The 20,006-nt window shown below is 46.5% G+C and overlaps 2 protein-coding genes and 1 long non-coding RNA gene across 8 annotated transcripts in view; 1 reads left to right on the plus strand and 2 right to left on the minus strand.

Annotated features, from left to right (window-relative positions):
- The window catches only part of RGSL1 (regulator of G protein signaling like 1), a 40,144-nt gene extending 38,691 nt beyond the window's left edge, over positions 1 to 1,453 (minus strand). For 2 of the 5 annotated variants that reach the window (XM_083507076.1, XM_083507075.1), the window contains exons 1-2: positions 745 to 1,386; positions 446 to 565 (exon numbers count right to left, since the gene is read on the minus strand). The gene's annotated coding sequence lies outside the window, so the exon portion shown is untranslated. Of the gene's footprint in view, positions 1 to 445; positions 566 to 744 lie in introns of all 5 variants that reach the window. The other 3 variants (XM_083507068.1, XM_083507066.1, XM_083507065.1) reach the window with 3 other exon arrangements.
- GLUL (glutamate-ammonia ligase) lies at positions 639 to 15,901 on the plus strand. Of its 2 annotated transcripts, none has more exons than XM_083507171.1 (7): positions 639 to 1,042; positions 6,435 to 6,625; positions 9,185 to 9,346; positions 11,695 to 11,841; positions 12,790 to 12,917; positions 13,089 to 13,288; positions 14,023 to 15,901. In XM_083507171.1, exons 1-7 carry the CDS (start codon positions 660 to 662, stop codon positions 14,339 to 14,341), a joined length of 1,530 nt encoding a protein of 509 aa, XP_083363297.1. In that variant the 5' UTR covers positions 639 to 659; the 3' UTR covers positions 14,342 to 15,901. The 2 variants fall into 2 exon arrangements, with proteins under 2 accessions (XP_083363297.1, XP_083363298.1); XM_083507172.1 differs by lacking the exon at positions 639 to 1,042 and adding an exon at positions 1,532 to 1,695.
- On the minus strand, positions 2,007 to 6,428 carry LOC310708661. The gene is made up of 2 exons (XR_014527132.1): positions 6,082 to 6,428; positions 2,007 to 5,241 (listed from the first exon to the last, which is right to left on the minus strand). It is a non-coding gene; the product is annotated as an uncharacterized lncRNA (long non-coding RNA).
- Positions 15,902 to 20,006: the final 4,105 nt, after the last annotated feature.

Raw genomic sequence — 20,006 nt, forward strand, 5'->3', positions numbered from 1 at the left:
ACAGCTCCTTCTGCTGTCAAGCGAAGTCTTTAATCTCTCATTCCCACTTGCCCAGAGCCATCATATGAGGTTCATGAGAGAAGCGCTCTCTCTCTCTGCCCCTCCATCTCCACAAAGTATAAAGTGAGTGTACACTTAAAATATTAGGCCTTTCAAAGGGGGGGGGGTGTAAGACATGAAATCGCTTTGAGATGTTTTATGGAATGCAATTAATAAATGCAATTAAATAATATATAAAATGTAAGAGTTGGGATTAAAGGCATGACAATCTTGGGCTAGGACCTCGGCAGTAATAATGCAAAAAGTAGCTGGGGTGGAGGACAGGACCGCCTCAGTGGTGGCCCCAAATCTTTGGTATTCCCTCCCTGGGAAGGTGTATTAGGCCCCCTCATTGGCACTTTTAAAGCAGGGGTTTTTTTAGAAAGAAAGAAGAAACTGCACCTACCCACCACTCAGCTTTTTGTCCGACACCTTATTTGGCTTTTGCTTTAGGAGTTGTGATTGTTGTGAATCTGTAAGGGTTTTTTTTTTCTTTATTACCTGATGGGTTGCATTTTCTTAACTGCTGCAAAAGTGGGTTGAAACAAACGCCTTGTTTAAAATTCATTAAAGACCAACCCACCCAAACAAAACAACGCAGCCCCCGTCACCCCAGCAAAATGCAAACACGAAAAGACCCTCAAAGGAACCCGACTCCCTTCCCCTGCCTCTTGGAGCTGTTTGTGACGCTAAGATTACATGTACCGGCGTGCAAGCTCGTATGTTGTTTCAGCGAGCGCGGAGAAAGTTGCGCAAAGGCAGTTCCCGAGGGGTCAACATTTCGGAGAAAGCGGCTCCGCCCGCTGCCCGTCCTCGCTGTCCAGGACCCGCTTCTTGGAAGGAAAATCGGGGCATTTTTCCTTTGCATGGCCCTTGCAGCGAGACTACACAGATGCATGAAGTGCTACAGGGAGACGGGGCTGCAATTCTCCAACCTTGGCTACAAAAAATTGAGCCCCCCGGAACTCACTGGGCTTGACTTCCAAGCGAACTCGGCTAAGTGGTGAGACCCCGGAAAGGGGCAGGAGGGAAGCCGGAGCAACTGGGGCCGAGAAGCGGCTCCCGCTTTCCCTCTTGTCATCCAATCTTCTTTTTCAGACCGCCCCCTCCCCCCCCCCTATTTTTGCACGCGCCTTGCTTCGCATTGCACGACTCAAGCGCGGCGGCTCCTGAGGGGGGGGGGTCCACCCCGGGCATTTCGGCTCCAAGATGAGCGCTCTCATTCCCCAGGAAACAACGCCCCCCCCCGCTTCCTCGCGAGTCGGCCTGCCTGCAGGGCTGCCCAAAAAGTAGAGGCAGCCGCATGCGGGGAAGGGGGAGTGGAGACCCCCCCCGGTCCCAGTCGGGGCAATGGCTTCGTTAGGCGGGCTTGTTTTTTTGCAGGCGGGGGGGGGGCTGCTGCTTGGCGGCCTCCGGCAGCTGCGCGGGGGGGCTCCTTCCCCTCCCCTCTCCGCGTCAGCTGATCCCGCCCCGCCCGCGCCGGGCCAATCGGGGAGGCGGGGCTGGCGCCGGGCAGCGCTTAAAGGGGCGGCCGGCGGCGCTGCTCCTCCAGAGCCGAGCATGGCAGCGCCCCGGCCCCACTGACCAGCCGCGCAGCCCGACGCCGCCTCCTCCTCCTCCGCCGCCCGCCGCGCATCCTCCGCCGCAGTCGCCAAGGTAAAGCAGGGCTGCGAGGGACGCCCAGGGGCCGCCTTTCCCCGGGCCCGCGCCCGCCTCTCCTCTCCTCTCCTCTCCAGCTGCCGCGCGTCTCTTCGGGGCGGGGAAGAGGGAGCCGCGCTGCTTTCGGGTCTGCTACGATGCTGTTCACACGGGCGGGTCGAGGGCGGAGCTGGCGGAGGGGAGCTTAAGCGTGTCCTTCGCCTACCCGCGCGTGGACGAGGGGGGGGGGAGGGTGTCTGGAAGCATTTGCCCACTTGGCGTTTCGCATCTGCCTCTCCAGCCCCTTCCCTTTTCTCCAGCTAAGCAGCTCTTGTTTCGCTTGCATTTCTCCTCAGCTGATGACATCCGCTTCTGCCTGTGCCTCTGTTTCGGGAGAGACAATGGGCGCTGTGTGCCCGGCAGGAGGCGAGGCAGGAGGCTCTCTTTCTTCTTCTTTCTCCAAGCCTGATCTGTGGGGCTTCCTTGTAATCGGGAAGCAAAAGGAATTTTTCGTGCCTGTGTTGGAGTAAAGTGGGGGCAGGGAGAGGGACGGCTAAATAATGGCGAGCTTGAAAGAAGCTTCTTTTATTCTGCATTTCTTCCGCAATCCCTTTTTATTTCCACCTTTCAAAGGCATGGTAATCTCCAATCTGGTTGCTTTTTGAATTTCCAGGATCTGTAAAAACAAGAGTGTAAGTTGCTCCTGGGAGCCTGTGGAAATGCTCCTCAGCCCAATGTGTTTGGGGTGGGGTCTCCAGGAGGGGCTTGCGCAGGCATCGCATTTCATCACTTACAGACATACAGAAGAAGCGAACACCCCCTTCCCTCTGGGTGTCTCAGAGGGAGACACAGCTAGCAGGGAAAGAAGCCTCTGCCCTGGAAACCCTCCAAGGGACCCACCTGGAGGGTCTCCGGGGGGCTTGTCTTTGAAGACAATGCCTGGAGCAGAGGAGGACACAGTGGAAGGACCGAGGGTGGGGGTCAAAGGCATGTGCCCACACCACTTCACCTTACAGATCCATTTGGAAAATAAATCCTAAAGTAAACGTAGGTGCCATTATATTTCATAGGACCTGACATGTCTGTAAGGTCCAACTAAAATGCCACATAACTACAAAAGCTTCTTCATTCCCTATCAAGAGGTTTTTGAAATGTGGCTGTGACAACCACCAGTACTGTACACTCAGTGGGGAGCTGGGCTTGGACTCCCACCTCCTTATCAGTATTTGGAGTGCGGCAAACTTGGCTTTGCCTCCCTGGCACATGGGAAATGGCCCTTCGGTTGGAGAGCACAGGAAATAAATCCTCCGGAGAGATGTTAGACACCTCAAGATAAACAGCTTGGAAACAGTCGAGAGTGGAAATGGGGAGGCTTTGCAAAGGTGTCGCCACTGCCTTTCCTAGAAGGGGACAGTTGGACTTGATCAAGGGAAACCAGTGGGGTGCCATTCAGATGTTGCTGAACTGTAACTCCCATCATCCCTGGCTGGGGCTGATGGGAATCATAGCCCAACAAGCACTTTGGGTGTCTCGACAAATTTGCCATTTGTATTTACAATATCACACAACTTATATTTGTACTTTGTATGGCTCAGGGTGGGTAGATGATCCAGACCTCAATGGAAGCATTCCTTTGTAGCAGATTTTTCATGTGGAGCTACTTCATAATAAGTTTTTTGGGGGGAAACCAGTAGAAGAGCATACAGACATGTCTACCACTACATAGAATTTCCCACACAACAAAGAGTTATGTGTGAACTCAAAAGCTTGCATAGCATCCTGGGTAGTGGAGCTATACAGTCAGCCAGCCTCTGTGTAATATATTCTTGTTATATTTCATCTTCTACATTTTTAAGGAGTAAGCATAAAAGCTTTAACACTAAAAATAAAGTGGGGAGTTGCTTTTCAATGGAAATTCATTATAGATATAGCTAACACTTTTCAACATAAAATAACGCTAGTCCCCAAAAGATTATACCATGATGTATTAATCTTCAAGGCGCTACAGGACTCTTTGTTCCGTCATTAAGGGAAAGTTGGATGAATGCAGAAGATAAAAGGGGAAATGCATAACAATTCAATGAAATTGTCTAATGAAGCATTGGAATGTTGTTTAATTGTGTTATTTTGCCATGCTTTTTATCACACACTAGTAGCCTTACTAGGCTGCTAATGCACATCAATTGACAATACAAATTCCTGTGTTTGGAGGAACATTAAGTTTCCAGTGTTTCAATGTCAATTTTTTGTAGCTACCAGAAAAGTACTTTTTGTGCATCCCAAACTAGAGAGATTATTAGTGGAGTTCCTGTTTAACATCAGCTAGGGCCCTACAGCCTTCACAAAAGGGGACCTTTATCCACTGCAAAAGTAGCTGGAAGTGTCTGTTCCCATTACAGTATGAGCCTCTGTGTCTACTCAGAAGTAAGCCTCATTTATTTCAGTGAGACTCACAGGGGAAGTGTGTGTACTGTACATTGTACAAGAAGATTGCAGCCCTAGTTTCTCTCAAGAAAACAGCAAGTTACTGGATAAGTATTGCAAGTCATGGTCTATTTGATTAAAGAGCAGCATACAAGCTCCCATTGGGAAGAACTTCTGATCTTGAGCCAGAGTGGTCAAGGGCTGCAGAGTGCTGGGAAGCCATCTGTGCTGTCCAGTGTAAATTCAGTACAGTGGAAAATATGCCATGCATATTTAAATCACACTTCCCAACTTGAGAAAGTTTCAGATTGGTCCAGGCCTTCCTGAAATCTCCTTTATACAATAGGTATCGGTTTCATGTATATCATGTTACAAGTATGGGAACAACACATTCCTGGATGGGACTCTCAGATGCTAAAAATAGTATAAATAGCAATACCCAGTTTACAGCAGGATGGTGCAGTTGAGTTCATTTTTTTTAGCTTTCTGCGGAATTGAGTTGTTTGAAATATATATCTGGGAATCGTGAGCTCACCTGGAATCTGGGAGTTTTGTTGTTGACTCTGCCCCTGTGGAAGGACCTCCACATGCTGAATTATGCCATTACAAAAGTGTCTGGCACATAGGCAGGGCCATGTTCACCACTGGCTTTCCTACTGGGCACAATACGCATGTCTTACAAGCATGTTTCCATTCACTCAAGGTAGGAGAGATTGTGTACAGGTTCTAATGGATTTGGAAAGTCTTAAGTAGATCGTTGAGACTGTCTTTTAATATAGATTCACCAGTAAAATATAGTACTTACACTGGTTTGTTGTAGTTTTCCAGGCATGATTCAAAGCGCTGGTTATTGCATACTCGTAAAAGGCTTATAATTCTGGCTGGGGAGGTGTGTGCAAAGGAAGGGCCCTTAAATGGATGTGTGTGCGTGGAATACTTTGCAGAATCCCTATCAAGGCCTTCCCCCATCAGTACCGGAGAGCACATTTTACCCTTATTGTTGTATTGTACCCAAGTACAGCACTTAACTATCTCTCCAATTAATTAGTAGCATTTTGCTTATATGGGAGAAATGATATCTCATTGGGGCAGGTGCATGTTAAATCTTCACAGAACTATCCAGGCTGATCTGCCCCTGATCTGTTCAGAATGAAGCTTGCCCCAGCCTGGGCTTTGCTTCTTGGTCATGGGGTGGAATGCTGAGAATAGGCTTACCCAAAGTACCGTCAGATGCTGCTATGTTCAAGAGAACACCCTCCAAGGCCTTCATAACTCCTACCCTCTAACTCATCCCAGCTTAGGAAACTAAATTAGTTTCTCTCTTTAGGAGACAGATGAAAACCTTCCTGTTCAGGCGTGCTTTGCGGATGTGAGATTTAATATTTTGCTGCTGAAGATTTTGCCTTGTATGATGTTTTCATGGTCTGGTTTTTATGGAGGATCTTTATTGTGCATTACCTTGGGCAGTCAATTTGGAAAGACAGTGATACATTTCTTAAAACATACCTTTTCTCACCTGGTCTAAAGGGGTTTTTGGTGGGGGGTTGCAGCTTGTGCAATTTCTTGGCATGAGTTTGTAGTAACAGCTGTTTTCAATTGTTAGCAAACAACTGATAGAACAGCAAGATACTAATATGACTGTAGAACAATCTAGATTCCTTATTTTAAAAATGAAAAGTGCAAGAAGCAGGCAAATTAAAGATGGCAGTGACACACAGATTCCAGTATTAAATTGAAAAGCACCACTGGATGTGACACCCTGTGCTCCCTGGATTCCAAAGTGGGCGTCACTCTCTCCCAGTTTTTTATATGATGAAAGTCCTAAACACCTAGCATTGCAATACTGGAAGGGCCAATAAGGGCTGAATTATTTGGGACTGAGTGCTTCTTTTGTATAACAGTGTCCCAAGTTAGATTTTGGAATTCAGGCAATACTGCCAGCTCCTCGTTCTTTAACAGCATCGTTGCTCAACCCTCAACTGCGTATCACATCCTGACATACAGTAACTTATTTTGATTGACCCAACTGTGTTGACTGTGCAGTGTGGTCATATGTGTATATACCAGCAAAAGTGTAGCTTTCAGGTCACGGGAAGGTGATGTAAGTTGCCACTTCAAAGCATGGCTGTCTTTCGATTCCATTTGCCCATCCATGGCCTGATTTTCAGCCAGTGTAAATAGCTGGCAGCGCTCCACAGCTGGACTCTGAACTTGACTGGCATACTCTGCCTGGGTTACCAGAGAGCACTGATTGCAACTAGGAAAGTGTCCCTCCTTGCTTGTTGGCAGGACTCCCTTTCATGGACTCCTCCCCACCCCACTTTGCTTTACAGGCCTTCAGAAACAGCTTCTGTAGCCATGGCTACCTCTGCGAGTTCCCACCTGAGCAAAGCCATAAAGCAGATGTACATGAAGCTGCCTCAGGGTGACAAGGTGCAAGCAATGTACATCTGGATTGATGGGACTGGCGAGTTCCTGCGCTGTAAAACCCGGACCCTGGAGCAAGAGCCCAAGAACGTTGAAGGTAAGCAGGCGGGTTGGCATGTGCTTCTATCCTACCTGTGAAAAAGCACCACAAGCCATGTTGTTGTTGTTTATTGAATTTACATACCACTCTATACCCGGAGGTCTTAGGGCGGTTCACAGAGAGGGTCAACATAAAAACCACAATATATGTATAATCAAAATAAAAACAACTCTCCCCCCCCCCCCGGACTATTTGTGATGCCAACTTCTTGCTCTGGCTCTGCGATGCCACCCTGTTTCTGGGCAAGAGCTGCCAGCCTAGCTAGTGACTGCCTGGTGACTAGGCAGCCCTGTTCAGGGAAGTTTTTAATGTGTGATGTTTTATCGTATTTTTAATAATTCTGTTGAGCCACCCAGAATGACTGGGGAAACCCAGCCAGATGGGCAGGGTATAAATTTTTTAGTTTATTTTATTTTTTGCATTGAAGAAGAACCTGGCTCTTTCCCTGGTCTGAAACATTTTTCCATTGGGTAAAAGACTGAAAATGAGCATGGTGGTGGAGTTTTTATGAGTTTATAGTGCATTCCAGCTCCCCAGCCAACAATGTTTACTACAGTTCTTTGCACACTTACCTGGGAGTAAGGCCTGAACACAGTGGGACTTGCATTTGAGTAAACATGTGCACACCAGGAAAATGTCAAAGTGGTCTAGTGGGATAAGTGGATTGTCTGCCAAAGTTCAGTTCCTTTTTGTGCCAGATGAACCGAACGTTGGTGGAGGAGAAAAGGTGGGGAAGAGGTTTGTCTACATTTCACAAAGAAGGCCAAGTCATATCTTTTTCCTTTTAATTCCCTCTAAGACAAGTAGAGCCAAAGTGACTTCAAAAAATTGATAAACTTGAACTTCAGCCTAGGCCTTACGCCCCATTAATCAGAACCATTATCCAGTGATTCACTGTTTACTCAAAGCTTGGGTGGGTACCAGTGTGCAGCGTAATCCTATGTATTTCTGCTCAGAAGGACACACCACTGAATCTAATAGGAGGACATCATAGGACATGATTCCCCTTAGACTTGCAACTTTTGTGCTAAGCCTTTTCCCCAGACTCAAAACAGCTGAGCTGTCCGTCCCCCTTCTGCCCCCAGGACAGGGAGCCTGTCACCCTCCAGGTGTTGTTGGAGGGCAGCGCCTCCCATTCCTGACTGGACTGAGTTGGTTGGTGCTGATGTGACTCCACAGCATCTGCAGGGGGCTTCCCATCCTCAATGAGGTCTGCTCTCTTGCAGGCTGTGCTGTGATTCTGAAATAAGCCCAACGCGTTACACCTTTAGAGGATCCTGGGAGGGTAGTTTGTTTCAGTTGCTGGGAAATGTAACTCTGTAAACTACCATTCTGGGGGGTTGTAGGGGCTTCCTGATCATGCCGCTTGCTTGTTCGCTGAGCGCCTTGGTGTGCCAGTATTCATCCCTGATCTTGTGAAGGTGGCAGGAAGCAAGGGGGGGAGAGAGCCATAAAAATTTCCACTGCACACAATGAGTTGGCCTTTTGTTTGCCCCTCCGAACAAAGCGGCCTCCCCAACACAATAAACAGCATTAGGATTTCTTCACATGTTGCCATGGAGCTGGCCAGAGATGGTTATGAAACCCGCAGAGCATGTATGGCCAATTAGAAGTATTTAGTCGAGTGCTTTGTTTTTATTCTGAGGAGCGAGCGGCTGGCACTGCTTGGTTTAAATCATTTCGCCACCTCAAGCATATGAAAGGGATCAAGCTGGCTGGCCGGCTGGATTAACCACTTTAATGCCAATTCAAATATGATTATACTGTTTGCTCATTCTCTCTCCCGCCAACTCTGAGTGCAGGTACCTGGGCCCACTCTCACACACACATCCTGCCCTGGAGTGAACGCTTTGAAACAGAGCAAAACCAGACTCCTGGCATAAGGAACGCTGTGGGGTCAAGATCTGGGAGAGTGTGGGGAGCAGAGGTGCCCGGGGCAGGATCTGAAGCCCTGCATTATTTGCAAGCACAGCTGCCCAATGTTTTGAATCACGTTTCTCTATAAACCTGAGGATGTGGGGCTTCCGTTTTTAATATAATGGGTTCTGGAGCACCCTAGCTCTGTGCTGAATGGCAGGTGCTCTGCTTGGATTCTCTGATAATTGTTGTAACAAGCTGTTGGCATGAAATGGTAGCATAGGAACATGTTCACAGACACATGGACTACCCACCAGTGGCAAGGTATGGCATGGTGGACTTCTAGTTTCTCTGTTTTGCGGGGGGGAGGGGGTGTCAAGCTGCCGCCACCTTGGGCCTGTAACAGATCTTCAGTATTTCCCCTGTTAGGTGGAAAACCAACTGAAACTGTTTCCCGCATTGATACAGAAAATCCCCTTGTGTGCCAAGTTTTGTACACATTGCAGGCATCTTCCTAAACAGCTGCTCCAGAACATGATAAATCCCAAATGCACATTTATTCTGGATGCAACTTTCCTATTCCTCACAAGCAGGCCTCATTTCAGCTATAGCGGCAGCGGCACAGCCAGGTAGCATAGATTCTTTTTCTGGGAAGTAGCCGGAGTTTGTCGCTAAGGCAGCCTGTGCTTCTGCTTCCAGATCTGCCAGAGTGGAATTTTGATGGCTCTAGTACCTACCAGTCTGAGGGCTCCAACAGCGACATGTACCTGGTGCCATCTGCCATGTTCCGAGACCCCTTCCGCAAAGACCCCAACAAGCTGGTGCTCTGTGAGGTCCTGAAGTACAACCGCAAGCCGGCAGGTATGTCCAGCTCTGCTCCTTTCCCCTCCCGCTCTGCTCTTGATAGGAAAAAGAAAGAGTGCAGAAAAGGCCGCGCTTGGGAGAAATGAGGAACGAGTCGTAGTAATACTTAGGAAGTTCAGGCCCCGTCAACCTGAGAATGGGAGCGAGGAGATACGGCGCTTGTTCTTTTTTTAAAGGACAAAACAAATTCACAGAGGTTGGTATCTGGTGTTGACAGCTGCTAGCTAAGATGAATAAGGGAAACCTCTGTGCTTAGAGGGCAGCATAACAGAGGACAGGATTCCTGGAACATAGGAACTTACTTCCCATGAGACATTAAGCAGCACTTTCAGGTTGTGACAAAAGATTTACCGTACAAATTAAGGATAAGCAATTTGTTTGTTTTCAATAAGATTTTTATTAAGATTTGCCCATAATACAATAAGATACCTGAGAGATAAAATGAGAAAAAGAAGCAAATGGAAAAGAGAAAGGGAAAATAGAGAAATAGAAGAGAGAAAGAAAAAAATAAAGCAGAAACAGAGAAACATTAGCAAAAATTACAAAAGAGGGACTTTGATTTTCCATCTGCTGGTCGCATACTAGAAGAAAATAGAATTATTTAAAACAATCAGTCAGTGCAAGCAACTGTCTACTCCACTTTCTGATAAACAATATTTCCTCTAAGTTACAAGTGTCCCATAGTCATTCATTTCCTTTTCTCACGGAAAGTCCAAAATAAGCAATTTGGTTGTGGTGTGTAAGTGTCCCCCTCTTCTTGAAGCAAGCGTTTTGATCCTCTTTTATTTTCATGCTTTTCTATGTACAAGAGTACATACACTGTCAGAGGAGAACTTGATTTGATTTGATTTGATTGCAAGTGTTTTATGCTGTAAGCACTCTGGTTGCCCCAAAGTGGCTAGGGCAACCCAGCCAGATGGGTGGGGTATAAATAAAATAATAATGATAATATTTAACCCTAGCATCCCTATATAAATGCAACAGGTAGTCTTACACCTTTTTGAAAGAGAGAAATTTAACATTTCCTTCAGGGTCTGTCTAGTCACCAAGCTGGTGCCCTCCAGATGAGGATTTGGACTATGGATGGTGCTGGGTGGGCCTGATGAGAGTTGCAGTCCAAAACATCATCCAGAGGGCACCAAGTTGGGGAAGGCTGATCTAGACCAACCTTCTGTGTCCAGTAACTGCAGCCATTTGCCTCCGGAAGCTGACAGTGCTGGCGTAATGTTGGCAGAAAAGCCAGTAAACATCAGATGCCACTTTCAATCCACAAGACATTCATTCTTCCAGCTGCGTCAGCTGATCTGTTGGATGCATGCATAGCTCCCCCATGCTTCTTTCTCGCAACATATTGAAGCACAGTCATTCTTCTCTTTTAACCACTGCCTCGCCTTCCTGCAGAATCCATTTGCAGCTTGGAGCCATGACACTGTAGTTACCATGGTGATAACACCGTTGCCAAGGTGACATTTCAAGCACTCCGTTAAACATAACTGTTTGGGTTTGATCCCAGTGTTCAAGATAGTTTAGCTGCAAAGTCTAGATCCCAGTTTAGCTAGAAGCTTTTGGAATGGAATTGGGCAATCTGTCTCCCAGCTTCCATTCTTGATATGGGAAATGAGCCTAGGGATCCACTTTCCAGGATGACTCTGTGGTCTAATTGGAAAGAACCACAAGACGCTCTGGCCTTTACTGATAGATTGCAACACTTTCTACAGTTCTGAATGGTGTTCTTATGTTTTGCTGATCTATGTTGCCCTGATGTCTTACAATATGGTGAAGGATGCGGGTGGCGCTGTGGTCTAACCCACTGAGCCTCTTGGGTTTGCCAATCAGTAGGTCGGTGGTTCAAATCCCCATGATGGGGTGCGCTCCCATTGCTCGGTCCCAGCTTCTGCCAACCTAGCAGTTCAAAAGCTTGCCAGTGCGAGGAGGTAAATAGGTACCACTGTAGTGGGAAGGTAAACAGCATTTCCGTGCGCTCTGGTTTCCATCACGGTGTCCCATTGCACCAGAAGCGGTTTAGTCATGCTGGCCACATGACCTGGAAAGCTGTCTGTGGACAACGCTGGCTCCCTCTGCCTGAAATCGAGATGAGCGCCACAACCCTATAGTCGCCTTTGACTGAACTTAACCATCCTGGAGTCCTTTACCTACCTTTTACCAATGATATGGTGGTATATATTCTTAAACTCTTTTGTAAAGACTCTTGATTAACCCTTACCCGCTAGCATTTCCCCCATGCAGCGGAGAGGCATGAGAAAAGTACCTGCAAGTTCCTTCAGGCAGAGCTTGTGGTGTGGTACAAGTAATACTAATTTGCCTTACACACGTTTTTCTCCCAGAAACAAATTTAAGGTCCACTTGTAAAAGGATTATGGACATGGTGTCTAACCAGAACCCCTGGTTTGGGATGGAGCAAGAATATACTCTTCTGGGAACAGATGGACACCCCTTTGGCTGGCCTTCCAATGGCTTTCCCGGACCACAAGGTAAAGACGCTGCAAAGGAAGACCACGGATGGTCTTGAGTTGCTAAGAGCAAATTGCAACCTGCCGCAGCTTAGCAATAGAGCTTGTTCTTTGTCTGCACAAATGATGGGGGTTTTAAGTGGCAGTTGGTGCTGAGCTGGGTGGAACAGAAGGATATTCCCTATTGCAAAGTGGATGATAAAATTGTAAGGCCTTTGTTCACATGCTAATAGTGGGACTTTGAAGTTGCTCCACGTTGCATTTTCCTCTTACACTTGCATGTGTACAGCATTGCTAGGGACACATCACCTCTAGGCTGAGCACTTTCAGTGCAGTGCAGAATTACAGTGGTACCTTGGTTTACGAACTTAATCCCTTCCAGAAGTCCATTCTTAAACCAAGGCGTGCTTTCCCATAGCAGCAGGGGACTCAATTTACACTCAACAGGAAGCAGAACGTGTTCTTATTCCAAGGCAAAGTTCACAAACCAAAACACCTACTTCCAGGTTTGCAGCGTTCTTAATCCAAGTGGTTCATAAACTAAACTGTTCTTAAAACAAGGTACCACTGTATTAATTCCATGGTTTATGTGCCACCTTTCAAGGCAAGGCCATCAGTTTGCATAAAATAGTAATTGCACAGTTTGCCTTACTGCATGGCTGGATGTGAGTGGTAGAGACAAAATTCTTAAGGTTGCATCCACCACATCCCTCCAGGTAATATGCAAATAAGAGTCTGAGTCTACATTTGATGTAGGATTCAAAGATGGCATTTAGAAACATTTACAAAAGAAAAGAACAGTGACCGGCTTTGGCTCCACCAAATATATGCGCCAGATGAATGCCTGTCATGATTCCTGTAATGATATTACAGGAGCACCCTTTGCAAAAATGTATAGTCATGTACTGAACATGTTGGTTAGAGATGCTGACTCACCCGTGGACTCCTCTTTCTTCTGGCATTCTGCAGGGCCATACTACTGTGGTGTTGGAGCAGACAAGGCCTATGGCCGAGACATTGTGGAAGCCCATTATCGAGCCTGCCTATATGCCGGTGTGAATATTGGAGGCACAAATGCAGAAGTGATGCCAGCACAGGTAGATATTGGAGCCAAAATCCCGAAATGAATGTTGGTCTCTCTGCATTGGGGTTCTTTGCAGGCGTGGTAGTGTACAAGGTGAAGGCTGTGAACAGCATCGTGCAGACCAGTTTCCGCCTCCCTTTCTCTGTGCCAATCCTGATTTGAAACTGTCTTCTCTCTTCTGTAGTGGGAGTTCCAGGTGGGCCCTTGTGAAGCAATTGATATGGGAGACCACCTCTGGATTGCTCGATTCATCCTTCATAGAATATGTGAAGACTTTGGAGTCATTGTGTCTTTTGACCCCAAGCCCATCCCTGGGAACTGGAACGGAGCCGGATGCCACACCAACTTCAGCACGAAGCTCATGCGAGAGGAGGGAGGCCTCAAGTGAGTGTGTCTTCAGACCTGGGGAGTCTTTTCTTAGGAGAGGATTAGAAAGACAGATCTTGACAGCTTCAGGCCGTACACCTTAAGCAACATAGTGCCTTCCAAATTCTGCAGGAATTTAAAATACCCAAGCATGCAGATATATCGCAACAATATACAAAACAGAAAGGAGATGGGTACATTTTAATGTGCCTGTATTTTTCCTCTTCTGGTACAGAGTATGACTAGGCAATAGAAGGAAATGCATTGTTTTGCAATAGCTTACTGCTTTGATATTATCGGCTTTCTTGAGCTGCCGTTGTTGAGAAATATCTTTGTGGTTCGGAGGCTCAAAAAAAATCTATTAAAGAATTAACTGGTGCCTGAGCACGTGTCAAGAATGGGGCTGTGTGCATGCTGCAGTTCTGTGGGTCTGGAGAGGTGCCAAATGCAGCAGTGAGCACAACATCCAGTTTCCCTTTTAAATGCACACATGCTATTTTATTTTATTTTTAATGATTTTTTAGAATAGGTGGACTTCAGCCACCAAATAATAGATTTGCTTTCTGTGCTTCTAAGGAATTGCAGCACGCACGCGCGCGCACCCACACACACACCCAAACTCCAATAATAGTGACCTGTGGCCTTGAGCAAAAGCTGACTCTCCTGATGACGTGCTAATGCTGTCCTGCAAGTAAAGAAATTTGGAGGCCCCTCTGGCGATCTCAGCATCCTGCCTCTTCTCCTTTCCACAGGCACATTGAAGAAGCCATTGAGAAGCTGGGCAAGCGCCACCAGTACCACATCCGTGCCTACGACCCCAAAGGGGGGCTGGATAATGCCAGGCGCCTGACCGGCTTCCATGAGACATCCAACATCAATGAGTTCTCTGCTGGGGTAGCCAACCGTGGGGCCAGTATCCGCATCCCGAGGAAAGTGGGCCAAGATAAGATGGGCTATTTTGAAGACCGCCGACCCTCTGCCAACTGTGACCCGTACGCCGTGACCGAAGCTCTCGTCCGCACTTGTCTCCTCAACGAAACTGGGGACGAGCCCTTTGAGTACAAGAACTAAGTGAACTCTGTCCCACACAGGAACCCACCCATTCCCTTCCCCCTCCTGCATTTTCTAGATGTTAATTCTGAGGGCATGAGATAATACCATCTCTGTGCCTCCCCCAAATTTACCCTCTTGTTTCTTCTGGGTGGAAGAGGGAAGTCTTAGTCTCTTCCGGTGTTTATTCTGTCGTTTGAGAGGCCAGGAAAAGGAAGAGTAGGCATTAGAGGAAACAGTCCCCAGTTAACCACTATTTTTGTCTAATCCATCTGTATGTCTTGACAGGATTTCGGGCACTTCCAGGGACAGACAGCACAGTGGGGGGGGGATGCTTAAGAAAAATAGGTGTGAGGCCCATTTGTTGTGCTCCTCGCCCAAATGTGCCCTTTGTGAGCCCTGCTGAAAGGAACAGGAGAGAGGCAGAGTGAGGGAAGCCTTTGGCGCACCATTTGTTCACTTCAGTGGCGCTTGAAAATTGAGGCGTTCCGCAGCCCACCATGGAAAATAGGAAGGTGGCTTAACCCATACATAGCCTGGGTCCACACCCAATTTCTCTCATGGGCAGAAGGGTGCTTTAATAGCCCTTTATTATGAGATGGAGGGGCATTATGGCATGCCAACCGTGGGGCAGTGTTGGGCATTCTTGCAACCTGTGGTCAGTTGTCGTCCCCGCAAGACCAGGTCTTATTCAAAAGCTGTTGCAACATGTTTGATCTGTTTTGGAAGCTGTCTTGACTTTTCTGTTTCTAACACAGAGTGAAGTAGTATTTTTTATATTTTAATGCCTGAAAAGGAAAAAAAAGTTTGTGTTTCTTTTCTTTCGAAAAAGGTCCACTCAATCAGCCATTTGCAAAAAGGCTGAGTTTGCTACAGGTGTCTGTTGGTTAAGACTTGCGTACTGGATCGAGGAAGGGGGTAAGGAGCAAAGATGGGGAGGGGAGAGAGAGAAAAAAGAGCTGCATGTTTCACCTTCAAGAGCAGCTTTGATGGCTTGTTGTAAGCAAGGGGTATCCGTTTACAAGTTTATAAGTGAAAATAGGTATTAATTTTTTAATTTAAACTGGAGCCACCGGGGTTGTCTCAGCAAGGCCGCGTGCAGCTAGTTGTGGCAACAAGATGCAACCGTGCTTCAGACAAAAGGAGTTGGCTGGTCAACTTGAACCATGTTATTTGACAAGTATTTGGTGGGGGTGGGGGGAGCAGGGTCAAGGAGTGTGTTAAAATCTCAGGTGAGGATTTGCATGTTGGCTTTTGATGACTGCACCAATGAAGAAGAACAGGTGGGAAGCGAGGTTTTTAGAGATTTTTAAATAACATGTTTTTAGGGGTTTCTAAAGTTGTACAGTTTGGCAGAGGCCACCGCTGCTCCTGTTAGGTACATCCTGGTACATCCAGAAATGCTTCTGCCAGGACTCCACTAATGAAACAATAGTTGCGCTCAGAGGTAATAATGCTAGTGGGTTCAAACGTTCCGGGATTTTGTACGTTGGTATCTTGGATGGTGCCAATCATCTTCCGCTGCATTTGGACTTGAAAATAGGGTGGGGTTTTTTGTAATAAAAATTAAAAAATCAAACCCAGTTGCAATTTTCTGCCTCCCTCTTTTCCATGTCTGCCTGTGTGTACTTGGCTTAATACATACTGGGGGTGGGAAACGCCAGCTGCCAGGGACATTCGTGGCTGCTGCCCCTGCGCACCGCTACTGATGGTGAACTGTTGTGACTAATAGATTCATAGAGGATTTGCCCATCTATCTGATCCTGTTTGCAAAGTTCCATGAAACCAGTAGGCACCTTCAGTACATCTTGCAGCAGGTTAAAGAATTATGGATTGTATGACTAAATGTTTCCTTTTCTGTCCTGAACCAGCTTCAAGAGAGTGAGAAGAGACTTACTCTGATATGATGCGTGATTTTCAATTTCCACACTTTCCCTTTCTGAGGTTTATCAGAAAAGCTGCTGAGTAGCCAAGAGTCGCAGCTTCATTTTCGTGGCAAGCAGCCACACAAATAGTAAGCCATGACCCCACCATTTGAGAGAATTCCCATTTACACCCCATGGAACTCCCTGGGAACTTGCCTCTGAGTCAACACACATAGGAATGTGTTGTCAATCTAAAGTTCTGGAGTGGAAGTGGTGAACTGTCACTTCTTCACAAACCTCAGGCTACTTTCTATACAGTCGTACCTTGGATCCTGAACGCCTCGGTACTCGGACATTTTGGCTCCCAAACACCGCAAACCTGGAACTGAGTGTTCTAGTTTGTGAACGTTCTTTGGAACCCGAACGTCCGATGGGGCTTCTGTAGCTTCTGATTGGCTGCAAGAGCTTCCTGCAGCCAATCAGAAGCCGCGCTTTGGTTTCCAAACGTTTTGAAAGTCGAACGGATGCCGTTCAATTTCCAAGGTACGACTGTGTTGCTGTTTTGGCTGCCTAAATTGAACATCGCACAAGAAGATCACCCAGTCTGTTCTGTTTATGTGCCAAATGTCAGGGCTGAACCTCAATCTGTTTTCTGTGGGACAATCAGCATCATATAACCAACCAGCTTAACTAATTAGTGCATGAAGGGGTTAAGACCATAGAGTAAGCTGTCCTTCCAGCCTTAGAATCATAGAATCCTAGAGTTGGAAGAGACCACAAGGGCCATCGAGTCCAACCCCCTGCCAAGCAGGAAACACCATCAGAGCACTCCTGACATATGGTTGTCAAGCCTCTGCTTAAAGACCTCCAAAGCAGGAGACTCCACCACACTCCTTGGCAGCAAATTCCACTGTCAAACAGCTCTTACTGTCAGGAAGTTCTTCCTAATGTTTAGGTGGAATCTTCTTTCTTGTAGTTTGGATCCATTGCTCCGTGTCCGCTTCTCTGGAGCAGCAGAAGGCTTCTCTGCAGCCTTAGCTGAGTCACTCCCTCTCACCTTGGGAGGAAGGGATATTGAGCACTTGTTCTTTTCAGTCCAGTATGTGAACGCTACCAGTAAGGTTTTCTGAGCTGGTTGCTATGAGCTCAGGTTGCTCAGTCTAAGCAAACCATATTTGTGTTGCTATACAAATAAGGGGAGGTGGAGCTGTACTCTAAACCACCTCAGGCTTGCCGAAGTCAGCGGTTTGAATCCCCGCGACGGGGTGAGCTCCGGTTGCTCGGTCCCTGCTCCTGCCCACCTAGCAGTTCGAAAGCACGCCAAAAAGTGTAAGTAGATAAATAGGTACCGCTCTGGCGGGAAGGTAAACGGCGTTTCCGTGCGCTGCTCTGGTTCGCCAGAAGCGGCTTAGTCATGCTTGCCACATGACTCGGAAAACTGCGGACAAACGCTGGCTCCCTCGGCCTGTAAAGCGAGATGAGTGCCGCAACCCCAGAGTCGTCTGCAACTGGACTTAACTCTCAGGGGTCCTTTGCCTTTACCTTTTTACAAATAATCTAGAAACACTCACAACTTTGGAACCTAAGTTTTACTACATGTGTTTTCCAACTGCTGTATGGAAAAACATGAATCTAGCCATTGAAGGCCATTTTTAATTCAGCAAAAGTGTGGTCTCTTTCTATGCTAAGGGAAGAGGTCAACTTTGGAAGCAACTTAGAAGGGTTTAACAGTGTATATTTCCACACAGGGTATTTTGTGATTTTGAATCTCTGCAGCAGTTCTCCCACCAAACAGAGTACTTGCCCCAAACCTGGACCTAGGCATCCAAGGATTATCCTTTTTATTGTGCCTACAGTTTTCCTTTAACCAAACAAAATCAACATTTTTGTCATCGAGGAGAATCCACTGAGCAATATGCAGGAAAAATTTCCTCCTTACTGAGAACATACACTCATCCATCAGGTTATGATTAGTCAGCATGACTTTGAAGAGCAAAGAGACTCCCCACAGAGATGTGTCTGGCCCCATGCAATGTTTACCAGTGCCGAAGATACACCTCTTTAGTCTTTTATGATTTAAATTTATTTTAAACTGTTTTTAATGTTGCATTCTAGATTATTGTAATCCAACCTGGGACCTTAGAGTGAAGGGTGGGTGATAATAATAATAATAATAATAATAATAATAATAATAATAATAATAATAATAATAATAATGGTGATAATAATAGTTTAATAATACAGATTAATATAGGCCAAAGTGTGCTTGTCCTCACTTTCCCATATGATTTGATGGCCTAAGAATGCCCAGATCAGGCTAATGTTCTCCTTAAAATGTGGTGCTCAGAACTGGACACAGTACTTCAGTTGTGGCCTGACAAGTACATAATGGAGTGGATCTATTACTTCTTGTGATCTGGGCTCTATGCTTCTGTTAATACAGCCCAAGGCAGTGATAGCTGTTAAAAGCATGCACATTTCACTGCTGGTTCATTGATGCACAGTTTGTGATCAACTAAGATGCCAAGATCCTCTTCATATGTGCTGCTGCTAAACCAGGTCTCCAGCATCCAGCATCCTATACTTCTCCCCTTGATTTTTTTTTTTTTAAACCAATGGTACCTAACTTCAGATCTTTACATTTATCGCTGTTGAATTTCATCACCTTGGTTTCAGTCCAGTGTTCCCACTTGCCAAAATCATTTTTAATTTTGGTTTTCTCTTCCATGGTGTTAGCTGTGCCCTTGTGTCACCTGCCTCTTTGAATTAGCATTGCCCTCTTGTCATTTATAAAAATGTTGAAAATCACAAAGCCTGGGATAGCAACCTGTAGCACTCCACTCAATGCAGGCGTCCCCAGCCTGCGGCCCTCCAGATGTTTGGCCTACAACTCCCATGATCCCTAGCTAACAGGACCAGTGTTCAGGGATGATGGGAATTGTAGTCCAAAACATCTGGAGGGACGAAGGTTGGGGATGCCTGACTCAATGCATCTCCCCCATGTTGACACAGAGCCATTAATGAGCACTTGCTGGGTGTGGTTGTGTGACTCCACTTATCAATAGTCTCATACAACCCACATTTTACCATCTTTTCAACAATTATCCCTTGGGAGACTGTCAAACGTTTTGTTGAAATCAAGACGGCCACAGCATTTCCATGACTGGTAACTTTTTTTTTAAGGGAGACAAGGTTGGTCTGGCATACATTATGCTAGATAAACCAATGATGTTTCCTAGTGATCAATGTTCACAGACTTACAGTTTAATCACCTCTTCTAGAATTTTACCCAGTGTTGACACCAGACAGGCTGGTTTCTGGTTTCCAGAGAGCAAGACTGTCTAGTGTGGTAGCACTTTGCACTTTCTCCAAGAATTCCCAAAGATTACAGGCAGCAACTCCAGAATAAAAATCTAAAAAGCGCTTCAGTACCCTGGGATGAAATTCATAAAAAGGCACCCCAAAGGTTAAAGTGGGGGCATTTGCAAGGCTGGAATAGGGCACCTTATCTTCCCTCCTAAAACCAGCCAGGCGGGGGAGGGAGCAGTAGAGGGCAGGAATTGCTGCAGGCAAAAGCGCCCACATATTCCCTGACTGCAACTTTTTGGGGTGGCACCACATGAACCATCTGCTCTCCTGGAACTAGCCTTCCTCACACATAGTTTGAGAACCACTACAGTGCGTAACTTCCAAGGAAACCCAGAGTCACCTTGAAAACAGTTGGAAAACCACTGCTACATTCCATTCCAGTAACAACAATAAAATAACTTACATGAAGTCAGAAAGGATAGGGAGTGAGCAGTGGAAGTAAAATATATCTA

This window comes from Podarcis liolepis (genome assembly GCF_965112155.1).
Source record: "Podarcis liolepis genome assembly, chromosome: 6".
Lineage (NCBI taxonomy): Eukaryota > Metazoa > Chordata > Lepidosauria > Squamata > Lacertidae > Podarcis > Podarcis liolepis.